This window comes from Pleurotus ostreatus, assembly GCF_014466165.1.
Source record: "Pleurotus ostreatus strain PC9 chromosome Unknown scaffold_10, whole genome shotgun sequence".
In the NCBI taxonomy this organism is placed as follows: domain Eukaryota; kingdom Fungi; phylum Basidiomycota; class Agaricomycetes; order Agaricales; family Pleurotaceae; genus Pleurotus; species Pleurotus ostreatus.
The window spans coordinates 774,598-792,200 of NW_023503165.1; the positions used below are offsets into that span (position 1 = coordinate 774,598).

General features: G+C 52.4%; 6 protein-coding genes across 6 annotated transcripts; 2 read left to right on the forward strand and 4 right to left on the reverse strand.

Annotated features, from left to right (window-relative positions):
• Positions 1 to 713: 713 nt before the first annotated feature.
• On the reverse strand, positions 714 to 2,264 carry PC9H_002010 (uncharacterized protein; the record flags this gene model as incomplete). Its single annotated transcript, XM_036771653.1, has 6 exons — positions 714 to 831; positions 889 to 979; positions 1,029 to 1,107; positions 1,161 to 1,742; positions 1,800 to 2,091; positions 2,143 to 2,264. 6 exons carry the CDS (start codon positions 2,262 to 2,264, stop codon positions 714 to 716), a joined length of 1,284 nt encoding a protein of 427 aa, XP_036626274.1.
• Positions 2,265 to 2,704: 440 nt separating this feature from the next.
• Positions 2,705 to 4,956, forward strand: PC9H_002011 (uncharacterized protein; the record flags this gene model as incomplete). Its single annotated transcript, XM_036771654.1, has 10 exons — positions 2,705 to 2,943; positions 2,997 to 3,083; positions 3,139 to 3,436; positions 3,488 to 3,530; positions 3,582 to 3,736; positions 3,793 to 3,982; positions 4,038 to 4,176; positions 4,229 to 4,298; positions 4,350 to 4,586; positions 4,642 to 4,956. The coding sequence occupies 10 exons, from the start codon at positions 2,705 to 2,707 to the stop codon at positions 4,954 to 4,956; spliced, it is 1,773 nt and encodes a 590-aa protein (XP_036626275.1).
• Positions 4,957 to 5,348: 392 nt separating this feature from the next.
• On the reverse strand, positions 5,349 to 6,841 carry PC9H_002012 (uncharacterized protein; the record flags this gene model as incomplete). The annotated part of the gene is made up of 5 exons (XM_036771655.1): positions 5,349 to 6,038; positions 6,088 to 6,173; positions 6,231 to 6,365; positions 6,431 to 6,604; positions 6,658 to 6,841. 5 exons carry the CDS (start codon positions 6,839 to 6,841, stop codon positions 5,349 to 5,351), a joined length of 1,269 nt encoding a protein of 422 aa, XP_036626276.1.
• Positions 6,842 to 7,286: 445 nt separating this feature from the next.
• On the reverse strand, positions 7,287 to 7,665 carry PC9H_002013 (uncharacterized protein; the record flags this gene model as incomplete). The annotated part of the gene is made up of 2 exons (XM_036771656.1): positions 7,287 to 7,343; positions 7,402 to 7,665. The coding sequence occupies 2 exons, from the start codon at positions 7,663 to 7,665 to the stop codon at positions 7,287 to 7,289; spliced, it is 321 nt and encodes a 106-aa protein (XP_036626277.1).
• A 646-nt stretch (positions 7,666 to 8,311) lies between these two features.
• Positions 8,312 to 15,571, forward strand: POL2 (DNA polymerase epsilon catalytic subunit; the record flags this gene model as incomplete). The annotated part of the gene is made up of 11 exons (XM_036771657.1): positions 8,312 to 8,593; positions 8,646 to 8,771; positions 8,821 to 9,573; positions 9,627 to 9,832; positions 9,887 to 9,997; positions 10,056 to 10,236; positions 10,317 to 10,502; positions 10,558 to 10,728; positions 10,774 to 13,026; positions 13,077 to 15,485; positions 15,539 to 15,571. The coding sequence occupies 11 exons, from the start codon at positions 8,312 to 8,314 to the stop codon at positions 15,569 to 15,571; spliced, it is 6,711 nt and encodes a 2,236-aa protein (XP_036626278.1).
• A 130-nt stretch (positions 15,572 to 15,701) lies between these two features.
• Positions 15,702 to 17,285, reverse strand: WSP1 (Wiskott-Aldrich syndrome protein 1; the record flags this gene model as incomplete). The annotated part of the gene is made up of 3 exons (XM_036771658.1): positions 15,702 to 16,771; positions 16,832 to 16,919; positions 16,980 to 17,285. The coding sequence occupies 3 exons, from the start codon at positions 17,283 to 17,285 to the stop codon at positions 15,702 to 15,704; spliced, it is 1,464 nt and encodes a 487-aa protein (XP_036626279.1).
• Positions 17,286 to 17,603: the final 318 nt, after the last annotated feature.

Sequence of the window (17,603 nt, forward strand, 5' to 3'; positions counted from 1 at the left end):
GCCGGAGGTCGGAGTCCGCGCCTGTGGGTACAATATGACATCTATTCGTCAGAATTTGGCGGAACTCTCTGTCGAACGAATTCAACATGTCGAGCACATGCCATGGACTGAAGCCCACTATTTGTCCATGGGGATAGCACATATTGGCGACGATTGTTCCCTCTTCAGCTCCAAACTTCGCTACTTGAGCCATAGTCCCCCGAGGTATGCCACATGTGACCCTGTCGATCGCCGTGTAAGTCTGGGTACCCCGCAAAGAGCTCCTACTGGCTGGGTGGTTCGTACTGAGGTGTTAGCTCACATACTAATACTGATGTGAGAGTTTCACCATCCATCTACATATGGGACGCCGTCAGAGGCATGAGGTACGGACATCGTAACGTGATAGAGCTCTGAGAAGGCTTAGTTATCCGCTACCACCTAGATATATTGAGCAGGACACTCACAGAATGCCCATTGCTTTGCCTAGAATCTCATAGCATAGCCATTGCGATTGTGACCATGATGAAATGGGATGAGCCAATAACAGGAACATTAGTCAGGCTGCCCAAAACATCAGGATCCCACTGACGCGCTGCAATCGGAGCGAGGGAACATTCGAGTCGGGATGTATATTCAAGCACTTGTTAAGCATTCATAATAGCGAGAACATCCGCCGCAAAAATCCTCTAACCATCAGGAACATAGTACAAATCGCGGTGGCCGGTTGTCGCCTATGGAGCCGCTCCTTTGCCGGAATCTCTGAGTTTATCAAAGAAAGCTCGTATGTCAGATTCATTCACGATCTTGCCATCCTGAGCAAAAGGTCGTAGGAATTGCTTCAGATCGTCCCTGGTGCACATCAGAGGCCATTAAGCTGTATCCGCATGGAAAGTTATGGTCACTTACTTCATTCCATTATAAGCGTGTATCCCTTCTATAGCGCGGTCTCTCGGCAATCGTTCCAGTGCACGCAAGCCTAGCTCCTCCAGCGACAAACCTAGCATCACCGATGAGGGATGGAGGATACATGAAACTAATGGATTTACCTGAATCGGGATCTTCTGGGGGCTCGTAGGTCTCTTCCTCGCGTAGCAAGAAGGGGAATGGCTCTAGCGACGACAAACACTTGGGAAGTCATGAGAAGGTGGTTCAGTATTGGTCAGGACGGGAATGTCTACCTTTGCGCACCGACACCATCTGTCACGAAATCCCTCCGTAAGGAAGATGTCACCCGAGCTCAGAACTGAACGATCAGATTCCTGTGGGTAGAAGAAAGCTTGAGCCAACGGATTTGGGGGTGGGGCGATACATTCGGCGGAAGTCGTAACGAGCGAGGGCGATGAACCACGAGGCCTTTTGGCGGCAGGGGTATCGACATTAGATAGTGTGCGAGTTCGCTTCATTCCGGCTGAAGCAAAGTCAGGTTTTCTTCCGTCGTCTACTATGATGGTGCCTTCGGCAGGACTGTTTTCTATTCGTTTCCATTCCTGATTATCTGCTTCACGGATGACCATGATAACACCGTGGGTTCCGGCATAACGTTGGAGTATAGGGATGGTGGCCACGCATCCTGCACAAACAAATGATTCGTATTCCGAGCCATTAATGAGGGGAGAGGGGAGACATGAAGAGGAGGCATTAGATCGACTGTCGTCAAGTTCATCCGCCGCTCCAGCCGCCTGTTCCGGACCGCCAACTGGGGTCGGTTCTCGAGACGAAGGCCGTTCTCTCAGATTACAGCACGATTCGTGGAACCAGTCCTATTTAGCAAGGGTGTGAGCAGACAGCGGACGAGGAGACTGAAATGTAGTGCGAACTTCGCATGCTAGACACTGAATCATAGTTTCGCGTTCAGTATTCGGGTCATACGACCTGCCGCAACGGCAAAAGAGGCCCTTGAAGTTTTGACCATAAATGTTGGAAGAATTCACATCTTCCAACTGCTTATGCAGGGTGCAGGGGTGAGCCAGCGCACTTGTCGGGCAGTCGCATCGAAAATTCCGCTTTGGAAATAGCTCTACCTGTTCGTGTTCGGTGTGACAGGCAATACTACACGAAGAGCAGATTCCCCGCGGTTCTGAACAAGTCAGGCAAAGATATATGGCCTGTCTACAGGGTTGCCTGAACAGATGCACGGTATCATGCAAGGGCCCACCTCACCTGATTTGGCCAAGAGGGTACGAGCACTCTGAGAATTGGTGCGGTAGTGCTAGAGCTGCCTCTTCAACTAGCTCATCTTGCAAGGCCAATACGTCTGTCAGAGTCGAGGCGGAATCAGCCATTGAGAGGGGGCTGGTTGTTAGTAAGCTAGTGGTATTTCTTCAAGACAAACCAGTCATACCTGGCAGCTCAGGTTGGGGGTCGCTCCCAACACGACGGTAGCCAACTGTTCGCACTTGCAATTGCGAACGACAGTCAAGTTCAGGGTCACTGGTGGGTGAGCAGCAGCGCCTATATATTATAATCTTATCTCTGGGCGTCTAGATGAATGTTTACAGTACGACCGTAGTGTTTCCGCTTCACTACTACGTGAGTACAACCACCCGGCAGCTTCTACCCCCCTTTACCACTTATGAGCGATATTTCTGACCTTATGTTCCATCCGTTTTGAATTTTGATAGGGAATCCGAAGTCGAGCCGTCGGAACACGAACGGAATTGCTTAGGATTTATAACGATATCGCCGTCCGTAGAGTTGATTTCACGAACCACCATTTTCGACCATGTCGAACGAAGATAATGCGTCGAAACCTGCTTCGAAGGGACCGGATCCAATTCTGTTGACCCTTTTTGCCAACCGATTCATGAGCGTAGCCGAAGCCATGGGCCGTTCCTTGCAGCAGACATCCATCAGCACGAATATCAAGGAGAGGCTTGATTTCTCCTGCGCGCTGTTTGCTCCCGATGGGGACTTGGTAGCCAATGCACCATTTATTCCGATTCACCTCGGTTCTATGAGTTTGTATGTACATCACTCAATCCGCGGCATCGTGGAATTACTAACGAATATCCTAGTGCTGTGAAATATCAGATGAATCTCTATGGAAAGGAGCTCAAAGAAGGAGACGTTCTCATGACCAATTCGCCGCACGCAGGTGGCTCGTGTGTTATCTCCAACTCGTTATTCTGAGTTGCTCGTTCTGAATCGTAACCGCAGCCACCTCCCGGATATCACGATCATTACCCCGGTTTTCGATTCCGCAACGAAGGATATCATCTTCTTTACCGCCTCTCGTGGGCACCATGCAGACATCGGTGGTATTTTACCAGGTTCTATGCCCCCAACGTCTGTCAGTATATTCGAAGAGGGTGCTGAAATAGTCAGCTTCAAGATTGTCAATGGGGGCGTCTTCGACCGCGAAGGCTTGATAGAGTACATGGTGGACAAGCCCAGCCAATACCCAGGTAGCTCAGGCTGCAGGAACATTCGGGACGTTGAGAGCGATTTGAAGGCGGTAGGATCAAGTGTTCTTATGAACCGTGCGGCTCACTGAGTATCTTCGCAGCAAATTGCTGCAAACCACAAGGGAATCCAACTGATACATGCTAGTACGTTTTCCACCACATGCCATCGGCAGACACTAACCTATCGTGACGTAGTCGTGGATGATTACGGCCTCGAAACGGTTCAAGAATACATGTACCACATCAGGGCGAACGCTGAGCAATCCGTTCGCAACCTTCTGAAAGATGTGGCAAGACGCGCTGGAACAAATGTGTTAGAAGCCATCGACTACCTTGATGACGGCTCTCCCGTAAGTGCCTCCACGGCAATATTAGAGAATGATCTCCGCCAACACAATTTCTACAGATTCAGCTGAAGGTTGATATCAATGTTGAGAAGGGGTCTGCCGTACTGGATTTCGCGGGGACAGGATGCGAGGTGAGAGGGAATCTGAACTCGCCCATCTCCGTCGTGCACTCGGCAGTCATCTACTGCATGCGTTCCATGCTCGACTTGGAAATTCCCTTAAACGCTGGCTGCCTTGTTCCGCTTGAAAGCAAGTCATCAGCGATCTTGCTTCATAATGACATTCTATTAACATTCTGATCTAGTCAAAATTCCTGAGAAGTCGCTTCTATCGCCATCACGAACTGCTGCTGTTTGCGGAGGGAATGTTCTAACATCCCAGCGCATCGTGGATGTCGTTCTAAAAGCATTCCATGCATGCGCCGCTAGTCAAGGGTGTACAAAGTGCGCACGCTCTAATCGCATACGTAGTATTATCACTAATCAATGGATCCAGCAATCTAACGTTTGGCACCGGTGGGAAGGACAAGGATGGGAAGAGTGTCAGTGGATGGGGTTACTACGAAGTAGGTGCCAAATGTTCATTGTAACTTTTGCACATGTTCATTGTCATCAAGACTATTGCAGGTGGATCGGGCGCTGGTCCCGGTTGGCACGGAACCTCAGGCGTACACACTCACATAACGAATACCCGAATCGGAGATGTCGAAATTCTTGAACGTCGTTATCCTGTGATGCTGCATCAGTTTGGGTTGCGGACAGGATCAGCTGGACAGGGAAAGTACCGTGGTGGGGAAGGTGTTATCAGAGACATCGAATTCTTGGAACCAATGCAGGTGTCTATACTATCAGAGGTGAGCCTGGGACATTCGAGATCCAGTGCTTCTCTAACGGGGCGTGAATATGCAGCGGCGTACGAGACAGCCTTATGGCATGGAAGGCGGTGGGCCAGGGGGGCTCGGGCGTAATACGTGGATAAAAAAAGCATCCAAGGCAGATGGAGACCTGGTTGATGGTGGTCCCACGGAGAGAAATATCAATATCGGCGGCAAGGCTTCAGTGTGGATGGGAAAGGGTGACAGATTGCTGATCGAGACACCGGGCGGAGGTGGTTGGGGCGAGGCGGAAGGGTCACAGGAAACCGACTTTATTCATGGACATATGAAGGCATGGGAGCCGAGGGGAAGTCTGGCGGAAAGAGCGGCAGCTCAGGCAGGGTTCTAGCAGGGTTCTGTACGAAACGACGAAACGAAAGACCGCCTTGGCGATTGAGCCAGACATTAGAAGAGAGAAGGATGCTATAGCTAGATTCTCATTCTTGTCGGTGTATCCATCAGAACAGGGAAATAAAGTGGACATCCATGAAGAGTATCGTACAGTGACGTCGCAGGCTGTGGACTGCGGTGTACATACTTAGAACAAAACCGAAGGTCCGGGCTATGAGCTTGAAGGGTTAGATCTTCAGACGTCAAGCTGGAAAGGGTCACAAAAATTACTTATTATAAATAGCTCAGCGCGAGCTCGCAGCGTACACATCTAAATTATAAACGTATCTACAAGGATCCAAACGAACCGTCCAGTTTCCAGTGATGACTGATGACTCACTAAGGTCAACATCACAAAATCCCTCTCGCGCTTTCCGTGCCCTTTCGAATCCCATCAAGGAGCGCCAGTCTCTCTGTCCTCAACTCCTCTATCTCGCCGCCCAGGCAACTAACCCACCACCTCTTCTCTTGTTCGACCTCCTTCCACCCGCCCTTCATCAGCGCTTGCATCTTCTTCGGGTGTCCACCGCGTGATACGTACATCATCTGGCGAACGGTATCCCAGTGCGGTGGCGGATTCGCGCACGAGTATGCCGTCGTCTGGGGCGAACCAGCATTGGGGAGGGAGATATTAACGACAGAAGAAGTGTCCATGCTCGAGGGCGAGGCGCTACGCTGGGGAGACGCAGAGAAGCCATTGATGGCGAGGACGAGGACGGGCGGGACGGTGATCCTCCCATGCTTGAAACAAATCTGCGATATCGAGACCGTGTGGAGGACCGCGCCGTCGGGTTCATCGGTATGCTGTTGGCTGTGTAGGAGTTTGTCGAGTGTGCTGGCCGAGGGTGGGGGATGCACGGTGGACGAAGGGACAGGCGTGGGCGAGACGCTTGTATTGAGATCGGAATCGTAGGCGGGGGTGTGGAGTGCGTGTGCAGAGATGAAGCCATCCCCTGTCGTTGTGGGTGCTGTGGGTGGTATCACGGCGTGCTTCTTGGATTTCGACTTGGGCTTCGTCACAAAGCGGCAGATAACGTACATCTAGAAAGCGGTCAATATAGAGCCAGGAAATTAACAGGGAAAGTCGTACCCATTTATCATCCCAAGCACCAATCCTTACCCTAACCTCATACGGCGCAAGCATGGGGATCTCCCGAATGAAGTGGTAGTGAGTGGCTTTACGGTGTAATTTTCAGCAACGCAACGGAGGGGAGTATGATGAGGGTAGCGCACCGGCAAGCGGACACCAACCGCCCAGTCGGAAGAATTGAGGGAACCACTGCAGCGCTGCCTGGAAGCGACCCGCATCGAGTGCCTTGGCGTAGCTTGAGTTCGAGAGATGAAGGTTGAAATCACTATCATCGATGCCTGAAAGAGGTTGTTCAATCGTTCATCCCTGTATAGCAAATCCGAACGAGTATTGATATACGCACTTGACCAGGAGGTGTATGTGACCGTGTCCTGGAAGGGGTTGCGGCCTATTGGCGAAACCGAATCCCACCATTCGGCGTCGGCTTTGTCCTTGAGTTTCTTCGATTTGAAGAGAAGGGTGAGCCGGAAAAGGCGGTACTTTATACGTAGGTTGGTGACTGGCTGGAACACCCTGACTGGGAAAAGTGAGTTACACAATTCTACGGTAGAGGGCACACGAAAGGCCTACCATGCCAAGCCAAAGGGAATGAGCGAATATTCAAGAGGACGAGGAGATACAAGATGTATTTCGCCAACGTTGGTAGCACACGAATGATCGTCGCCGGCGTCGCTTTGAGCCTCATGCTCGACAAAACGGCCTGCATAGCGCGAGTACGGTTCTTCCAGCTGAGGTCAGAAGCCAGTGTCGACATGTTGAGTATTTTAAATAGTAGGCGCTGTCGACAATATTTTGGGGAGGCGGGTGTGCCGATGGAAAGATAGGCAACCGTGTGGTCGACTCCCAGTGTTCTCGTCAAACAGAATGACAGATTCGACACCTGCGCTGGGCGTGGCGTGCGTGTAGCCGCTTCAAAGTCGGACCCGTATCTCAGTGACGGCTGCGCTTCGGGCTACTTATCTTATCCTGACCGAGCCAAGAAAAGTATGAACTTAGGGGTGAATTTTGTATAATGTTCTCTCTTTGCCACTTACACAAAGACGAGTCTTCCGAAACAAAAAGTAAAGGGGCAACAGAACTTATGTATCTTAGAAAGGTGCAGTTACGATAAGAAATGAAGAATACCACCTCCCATTCTGTGTCTCATATCCGTGTCACACAAATCATAGCTTATTTCGTGTCGCATGCGAGTGTAGGGGTCAATCGTAGACTTCGTCAAGAAACGACTCATCCTCTATGGTCGATAACACGGGAAGCTTGAAAAAAGGATAGAATTGAGGAAAGGCAATCGAAGGAAGGAAAGCTGGTGCATACCTGCGACGATACAGGTTGAATAGAGACAGGCCCTACAATGGAGGCGGGGAACTGGCCCGGGAAGCTCCAAGTAAAAGTAACGTTGTCTCCAGTGGGGCGAGGGACGACGAGGCGATAGCTAAAAGAAATGCGCCGCGCAGGCAGCTTTTGTCTCTTGTCGGCGGGACCGATCCTCTTGTCAACGAGTGACCGAAGCCAATCCTTTAACCGTCCCAAGAACGTGAAGCCCTTCACCGATCCCTTGTGCGTGAAAGATATAGTCATTTGGAGGACGACCACTTCATTCAAGACATCTCAGATTGTTATCTACCATAAGGTAGAAGGTGTTAAGGAGGGGGAAGTTGCTCTGAGAAGGGAGGTACAGCTTTGTGCCGTCCAAGGTAACTTCCTTGAGGGTCTTGTCGAAACAGGCGCGCATCAGAGCAGTCGAGTGTCCAAGAGTTGGTCTGAGAAATTTGAGACGAGGGTGATAGGGTGCACACCGGAGACTGAGACGGGGGGTGGGAGGCAGCCGAGTGGTTGGGGGGGGGGGTGTACGACGCGGGGAGTGTGTGCTGGTTAAGGCCTCTATGACAAAGTTTTCAAACACCCATCCGGCTAGTGCGATACTCTCTGTTTTCACGACAATGGCCAAAGAACCTGAGCATGTCATCCCGTCCGAGGTAGCAGATTCATAGGTAGAAATGATGATATGAGTTAGTTCTTCATTGCTGTCGCCTTCGCAATCCTGAAGTCGAAGGAAGTGTGAAAACAACCGTTTCTTCGCGGTTACTCAGGCGTGTGTTATCTGCAGTGGACCCTCGCAAACGCACAAGGGGCGTACTTTCACAAAAGTGACTATTCACGTGACATGTGACACACCGCGCCGCCAGCCACCGCGTCGCACATTCACGGTGACACCACGCTTACAATGGCGAGAGGCAGGGGTTCCTTTGGCTTAAATTCTCGTACCCGTTTTCGTGGTGGCGGAGGCAGAGGTGGCGCTTGGAGGGGAGGTCGCGGTCGCGGTCGAGGTGGAAGCTCCAAAGGCACAGGGAACGAGGCAGTTGCTCCTCGAAGAGAAGACGACGCGACACAATTGGCGGAAAGGTTCGAGCAAGTCAGGGTGAGCGACGAAGTGGACGAGAAACTGGGCTTTTCCAAGGTGCAGGAGGGGTACCGAAGGGAAGGATGGTTGATCAATATGCACCCGGTACGCCCTTTATATCGCTTCCATTTGCGAGTTTGACGGCTCATGATCGTAGACCCTCGTGAAGGATCCTGACTGGCCTGGGGGAAAGGCCGCGGTTGACTTTTACTTCATTCAAGACGACGGCGGAATGTTCAAGTGCACATATACCTACGAGCCTTACTTTTATATTGCCTGCAAGGTGAGTCGATGGGGCTCTCAACTGTCGACTTGGGATCTTTATCCTCCAGGCCAACACAGAGACCACCATCGAAGAGTATCTGCTCAAAACGTACTCCCCGTCACTCCTGCGAATTACGCGAATGTACAAGGAAGACCTCAAACTCCCGAATCATTTGATGGGGCACAAGCGGCTCTATCTACAGCTAGTATTTCGCAACGTCTCGGACCTGCTCGCTGTTCGTCGCGACATCATGCCGCTGGCGCTGGAGAACAGCGCAAAACGCGATGCGGTAGACGTCTACGCGGAGGTCATCAACTCGACGTCTGGGTTTGGGAACAGCACGGAGGACGCGTTGGTGGGGGTGGATATCCAGTTCGAAGACGAGGAAGGGGGGATGGAAGGCGGGTCGCGGGCGCGGGGTGCGGGGGACAAAGACCCGCGAGAGTGCATCATCGACATACGCGAGTACGACGTGCCGTACTACCTACGTGTGTCGATCGACAACGACCTAAGGGTGGGGCTGTGGTATGCGATCACATTCCCGATGAACAACCCGCAGCAGCCGTCGTTCGCGCTGATCGCGGAACGGGTGAAGCGCGCGGACCCCGTGGTGCTGGCGTACGATATCGAGACGACGAAGGCGCCGCTGAAGTTCCCCGACCACGAGCTCGACCAAGTTATGATGATTTCGTATATGGTGGACGGGCAGGGGTATCTCATCACCAATAGAGAGATTGTCGGTGATGACATCGAAGACTTTGAGTACACTCCGAAGGATGGAATGGAAGGGATGTTTACTGTGTTCAACGAGAAGGATGAGGTAAAAACCCCAGTCGCATGTTCTTGGACGCATGCTGATTATCTTTACTACAGAAAGCTACACTGATGCGATTCTTCACCCACATACAGGCCGTCAAACCGACGGTCCTAGCCACATTCAACGGGGACTTCTTCGATTTTCCGTTCCTTGATGCCCGCGCTCGAGTACATGGGATATCCTTGTACTTGGAGACTGGGTTCCAGAAGGATAGCGAGGATGAATACAAGAGCAGGGGATGTGTCCATATGGACTGCTTCAGGTTGGTCAATTTATTTTCGTATCCACAAGCCCGTGATCTAATTATTAAATGTAGGTGGGTGAAGAGAGACTCGTATCTGCCTCAAGGGAGTCAAGGTTTAAAAGCTGTCACGACCGCGAAATTGGGCTACAACCCTATCGAATTGGACCCCGAGTTGATGACACCGTCAGTCTATATCTACTTTAATTGTGCTATATCCTTTTCTGACCTTGGATCTTGATAGCTATGCAACCGAACAGCCCCAAGTGCTCGCGCAGTATTCCGTCTCCGATGCAGTGGCGACCTACTACCTCTACATGAAATACGTGCATCCCTTCATCTTCTCTTTATGCAACATCATCCCATTGTGCCCAGATGAGGTGTTGCGCAAGGGCAGTGGGACGCTGTGCGAGACTCTGCTCATGGTACGTCAACCATCCCACGACGAAGCTACCAAGAAGTTGTTGAGAAACGAGCTCAACTCCTGCTTATTCTATCATTTAAGGTGGAGGCATATCGAGGCGGCATTATTATGCCCAATAGGCATGAGGATGCGCACGGGAATATGCACGAAGGGCATCTACTTGCCTCTGAAACGTATGTCGGAGGTCATGTCGAAGCATTGGAAGCTGGCGTCTTCCGCAGCGATATCCCCATAGACTTCAAGATCGTTCCTGCCGCAGTGCAGCAGGTGTGCATGTCCTCTCATACCACCTTCCTTAGGTTTCTCATATACCATGGCCTAGCTCATCGACGACCTCGACGCAGCTTTAAGATTCTGCATCACCGTGGAGTCTAATACGTCAATGGATCTCGTCACCAACTACGACGAAGTCAAGGCGTCCGTCCAATCCGCCCTGGAAGTCATGCGTGACAACCCTAAACGTACTGACACGCCCCTCATCTACCACTTGGACGTTGCCGCCATGTACCCCAACATCATGTTGTCCAACCGCCTGCAGCCCGACTCGATGGTAGAGGAATCCGTCTGCGCGGTCTGCGACTATAACAGGCCGGGCAAGACGTGCGATAGGCGCCTGGAATGGGCATGGAGGGGAGAGTATTTCCCCGCGCATCGCGATGAGTTCAACATGATTAAGCACGCGTTGAATCAGGAGACGTTTCCCCCGAGGCGTCCTGGCCAGCCGCAGAGGAAGTTCGCGGACCTGAGCGCCGCCGAGCAATCGGCTCTGTTGCACAAGCGGCTAGGCGACTACTCACGGAAGGTGTACAAGAAGACAAAGGAAACGAAGGTAGAGACGCGGGAGGCCATCGTCTGCCAGCGGGAGAATCCATTTTACGTCGATACGGTGCGCCGGTTCAGAGATCGCCGGTATGAATACAAGGGGCTGCACAAGACGTGGAAGAAGAATTTGGATCAGGTTGTTAGCGAGGGAAAGTCGATTGCCGAGGTCGACGAGGCGAAGAAGATGATCGTGCTGTACGACTCGCTGCAGCTGGCGCACAAGTGCATCCTCAACTCCTTCTATGGGTACGTCATGCGCAAGGGTGCGCGCTGGCATTCGATGGAAATGGCGGGTATTACCTGTTTAACGGGGGCGACGATCATCCAGATGGCGCGCGCGCTGGTAGAGCAGATTGGGCGGCCTTTGGAGCTGGATACGGATGGTATTTGGTGCATGCTACCCGGCGTGTTCCCCGAGAACTTTAAGTTCAAATTGTCGAATGGCAAATCACTCGCGTTCTCTTATCCATGCTCGATGCTTAACCATCTCGTGCATGCCCAGTTCACCAACCACCAATACCACGATCTCAATCCTGACACAGGCGAGTACGTTGTGCATTCGGAGAACTCGATCTTCTTCGAGCTGGATGGGCCATACAAGGCGATGATATTGCCGAGTTCCAAGGAAGAGGACAAGCTGTTGAAAAAGAGATATGCCGTGTTCAACGACGACGGGTCCCTAGCTGAGCTCAAGGGGTTCGAGGTCAAGCGAAGAGGCGAACTGCAGTTAATCAAGATATTCCAGTCGCAGATTTTCGAAAAATTCCTGCTAGGGACGACGACGGAGGAGTGTTACCACGCTGTTGCGCAAGTGGCCGATCAGTGGCTAGACGTGCTTTTCACTCGCGGCGACAGCCTAGGGGACGACGAACTGGTCGAACTCATTGCGGAGAACAGAAGCATGTCGAAGACACTCGCGGAATATGGCGCGCAGAAATCAACCTCGATCAGTACTGCCCGGCGACTGGCAGAGTTCCTTGGTGATCAAATGGTCAAAGACAAGGGCCTCGCCTGTAAATTCATCATCTCCGCAAAGCCTCAAGGCGCGCCTGTGACTGAACGCGCTGTTCCAGTCGCCATATTCTCAGCAGAAGAGAGCATCAAGCGGAGCTACCTTCGCAAATGGCTAAAAGACAACAGCGTCGTGAATTTCGATCTACGATCAATACTGGATTGGGACTATTATATCGAGAGGTTGGGATCGGTCATCCAGAAGCTGATCACCATCCCCGCGGCGATGCAGAAGGTGCCCAATCCTGTACCGAGAATTAAACATCCGGATTGGCTGCACAGGAGGGTTGCCGGCGCAGTGGACAAGTTCAAACAAAACAAGCTCACCGATTTCTTTGGGGCTAGAGGCCAGGAGGAGTCGCAGTCTCAGCCTGATTTGGTGGATGTTGAGGATATTGTCAGTTCCCAAGCGCAACCTAAGCGATTGCAGCTTCGTGCGCCGGGTATCAAAGCATCAAAGCGTGCATTGGTGGATGACGATGATGACCCCCCAACATCTCTCCCAAATCCATTGGTCGACTATCCTGGATGGGTTGCAGCTATGAGACGCGTGTGGCGCAGACGACTTAATCCCCAAACGGAATCCATACCGACGTCTATTTCCGGTGTAATCCCTCCTAGCCGGCCGCAAGGTCGTTCTAAGCTCTGGGACATTGTGCAAATTCGACCCACCCAAATACCTGGACGCCATGTATTATGGTTATCCGTGGACTCGGAACTCGTTTCCTTGAATCTGCACATTCCTCGGCAATTCTACGTCCACATGCGGGCACCTAAAACGGAAGTTTTCAGACCTGACTACTACTCGTACGAGAAGACCACCAAGAATCTACCTAGGGATACACCTTGTGTCAACCTCTATAAACTGACGGTGAAGGAGGATACGTACCAAGATATCAGTGAACATTTCATCGATCTCGAGAACGACCCGAATGTCGATGGAGTTTATGAGCAACAAGTAAGCGATATATCTCTTTTACGGTCGTATGCCGCTCAAATGGTTACTAGGTGCCGTTGACTATTCGTGCATTGCTTAAACTAGGAAAAACCTGCACTCCAGAGAAATCACATTTGACGATCAACAGGGCTCAAGCTTCTGACCTCGACCTGGACGATCTTCAACGAGCAATCGTCAGCGATAAACGTTATAAATACCTGAACGTTTCTGCATCAGGCGGGAGGTACATCATGCTATACCACGCGTACTCATCGTCATCATTACTCCATGTCCTTGCGTTATTCTTGCCAGATGGTGTTGTCAAGTTACATGTCGTAGATCCTGCCGTTCATCGCGAACCCGTATCTCATAACCGACTTCAAACCATGTACGGCGATCTGGCGGAGAAGCGCGAGGCTTTCTACGGACCATGCGCGTCTTTCACATACCCATCGACACTGGAATTCACCACGATCAACCATCGGTCTATCAAAGCCGCCATGAACGCTGTGGACCGCGAACTCAGCCCGTTCGAGAGGAAATCGTACACCGTTATCATCTCGTCTGGGAAAGACCAGTCGTACTACGAGCACCAGATTCGTAGGCTCGCAAGTTTCCCGCTATTGGCCATGTCGAAATCTCGGGCTCCACACTCGCTAGATGTCCTGCAGTGGCAGAAGCACGTAACTGTCAAGTTGGTGAATCGATACCTGTCGCTCGGGATCTGGCTCGATCGATTGACTGCTCTTGCTGATTACTACGATATTCCTCTCGGACACATTGAAGGCGACCAGCCGCTCTTCATTTCTGACCTCAGCTTTGCAAGACGTCTCATAGAAAACGATTTCGTGTTATGGTGGTCTCCAGGTGCGCGGCCTGACCTCGGCGGTGTGGAATTCGATTCCAGACCCACAGAAGAACTTCCCAATACCGAGTTCATGGCTCCTGGCTCGTACAGTAATGTTTGTTTGGAAATATCGGTCAGAAACCTGGCGATCAACTCAGTGATACATTCCGTCGTAGTGAATGAGCTAGAAGGGAGTGGGGGTGCTACTGCCTTCGATTCGGTCTCCCATACACTAGATGAATACGCTAATGGAGCCCCGCGGGACCTCACCTTGGGCGAATCTAATATGTCCTCCCAGGCATTCATCATTATGAAGAATATCGTAAAGACATGGCTCCTCGACAAAATCCAAGGGAATTCGGACAGCCCAGCCAACCTCGCAATCGACCACTTTTATCGATGGATCTGTTCTAGTGCCTCGCACCTGTACGACCCAAGTATCCACCGCTTCATCCACGGGTTGATGCGCAAGACTTTCATCCAGCTCTTGGCCGAGTTCAAGCGGCTAGGCTCCTATGTCGTGTATGCCGACTTCAGCCACATCCTCCTCGCGACGTCGAAGCCGCCTGGCACAGCGCATGCCTATGCCACTTACATCACAACCGCAGTGACCTCCCACGAGCTCTTCCAGCACATCTATCTGCGGACCGAAAGGTTCTATGACTTTCTGTTATTCATGGACCAGGCGAATATGAGCGGGATTGTATGCGACGATCCCATGGCAATGGACGCCCCTTCACAACTATCCATAGAGATGCGGTGGAATATACAGGAGTTCCTTCCTCCAGCGCTGCATAACGATTTTGCCAATATCCTCAAGTACTTCATGGTTGAGATGTTCAAAATACGGCAGAAATCCAACGAAGCCACGCGTGTTCCGTTAAAGCAGCTTGCCAACGGGGCTCCCGATGCTTCACAACGAGACGCCGTCTCCGTCAAAGAGACAGAAGCCATTCAGGAGTTCATCGCAAGACGGCTAACCAGGAAGTTGCTTAGAATGGTCGGGGATATCCTTGACCGCCAACGCCACGCGATGATGCTCGATGACGACGATCCTGATAAAGATTCCTTCGACTTCCCTGTCCATCCTGGTGGCCATCTGCAGCTTACCAACCCCGCCTTGGAATTCGTGAAATTCGTCTGTGCAGTTCTCGGACTGGCTAGGGACTACCAAGTCGAGATCGGCCTGCTGAAGCGCAACCTCCTCGAGCTCGTCGGTGTACGCGAGTTTGCAAGCGAAGCCGCCTTCCGCAATCCGTGCGAGCCGTTGAAATTGGCCAATGTCCCTTGCAGACATTGCGACAGTATCCGCGACTTCGACTTTTGCCGAGATCCTGAGCTCAAGCCTAACGACCTCGAGTCTGCGCCTCGCTGGCTATGTCAGAGCTGCGGCGGAGAATACGACCGCCTCGTCATTGAGCACACTCTCATGGAAATGGTCTTCACCATTGAGAAGACCTTCTCCCAGCAGGATCTACGCTGTAAAAAATGCAAGCAAGTTCGCAGTGACTACGTCTCACGATGGTGCCAGTGCTCTGGCCCGTATAATTTGACGATTGCCCGAGCCGACATGAAAAGGCGCGTGAGGACAATGGTCAACATCGCCCGCCTCCATAATCTGACCAGACTAAGCGTGAGTCGAGACGCCATTTCCCATGAACGCATACTAATCATCAACATTTACAGGAGGTCGCCCAAACCATGCTTGATAATTGGTGAACACACATACATATCCCCCATCTAGAGAATACATACCCCGCGCACTTTCACTTTGTAAAATGATTATGTTGTATAAGCTATTAGTTATTGACACACAATGGAGATGTAGAGTTCGAAGTTCATCAGTTTATCAGTCCCAATCATCGTCGTCGTCGTCTTCATCGTCACTGTCACCAAGCTTCTTATTCCTCGCAGAAAGAGCCTGTGCAAGGGCGCTGGTGAGGTCTCCACCGCCAGCAGCAGCTCCAGCAGCGGCCCCGGCAGCGGCCCCAGCAGTTGCAGCGCCCGCAGAGCTGGACTCTTCTGCAACAGGCGTGGCCGGTGCGGCGCGCGAGGACGGTTCATTGCTGGTCTTGCGCAAAGAGTGAATGCCTTTGCCTTGGATAGATTCCAACAAGGCGTTTCGACCAGGCTGGGGCGGGGGTAGATCGAGTTTAGCAGCAATGTCACCCGCAGGCGGTGGTGGCGGTGGCGGAGGTGGTGGAGGGCCGCCCATGGGAGGAGGGGGTGGTGGCGGCGGAGGAGGAGGTGCCGGTGCAACGGGGGCTGTGCGTGATGGTGGAGCGGGTGGTGCAGGTGGGGGTGCGAGGGGCGTATGCGCGCTGCGCACGGGAGGGGGAGGAGGCGCGACGGGCGCGGTACTGACAGGGCGGGAGGGAGGCGGTGGTGGCGCGTTATTGCGGACCGGGGGTCTGGAGGGCGGTTGAGGGGGTGCTGGGGGTTGGACGGGAGCTGGTGGTGCCCTAACAGGAGGTGCGGGAGGTTGAACTGGCGGCGTAAATGCTGGCTGGGGCGGGGGAGGAGCCCTAGACGGGGGAGGGGCAGGAGGGGCAGGAGCAGGCGGTTGCCTGGACGCGCGGGGGGCGGGCGGGGGCGGGGGAACTTTATGTGCGGACGACGAGCTATCATTGTGTGCGTGCGATCGTCGCGGTGCAGGTGGCGGGGGCGGTTTCTTCTTTGGTGATTCCTGCGTAGCGTACTCCCTTATGATTTCACTACCCGCCCCGCGTTGGTTATGGGAGTCGGTTAGGATAGAGTGCCAGGACTTGTCGACGCCACGCGACGAGAAGCCTGCATCCGAGTCGAAGCCGATGTGCCCAATATGAATGAACGAGCCTGCGGTAGGGCCAGAGATCATGGATTTGTTGATCTTGCCCTTGGCGGCCTTCTTCTGCGCTTTCTCCTGTGACTTGCTCTTCGCTGCAGTTATTTTATTAGCCGTTCATCTCACGATGAAACTCGAGAAGATATAGGACGTACTCGCATTTGGGGATTTCCTTTTATTGACTTTCTTGTAGAATAACTTGGCTTCAGATTCGTCCGCAAAGACCAGTCCTATCATGCACGTCTGTCCGTATCAGCGGTTTAGATACACACCTGCGCGACCGATGGATAGTGACAGCCGTACATCACCTGCAAACGAATGAAAATAGGGTCTGTCTTGGAAGTATTCAAATCCATCGTATAGTTCATGCTCCCAAACGACGCCTCTCGTTCCGGCCAAGTCCACGAGCTTCAGAACAAACACATTCTTGCCGCTATCCAGCGTGAACGTGAGCGCGCCCTGCAGCCCCGAATACGACCATGAATTCGGAGTGGGATAGGCATAGTAGACGCGGGCGAGCGCTGCGACCAGGAGGAGGTTCGGAGGGGAGTTGATTGCGGCTCGTACACTCGATTTTTCGTCGTTACTTAGTGTCGACTGTGGAGGCATTGTCGTCGTGGTCGTACAACTTTGAGCACTGCGCATTGTTCGCTATTGCGATGAGGCGTGGGGAAATATCTTAGGGGTCCAATTACCACTCCATCGCGCCAGGTAGATTTCGTTTGGCAACGTCCATACGCGACTTGTCAAAATCACAGGTTCGTATAGGTACGCGCCTGGGCTACCGGGAGACCCACCTACTCACTTTCAAGTCCGTGTTCAAGCACTCTGTCGACCGTCTCGAGTCGCAAGCCTTCGGAAACCCTTAAACGGCGGCGCGCGCACTCGCTGCGCCAGACATCTGAGGCCCCCAAGGCCAGACACCCC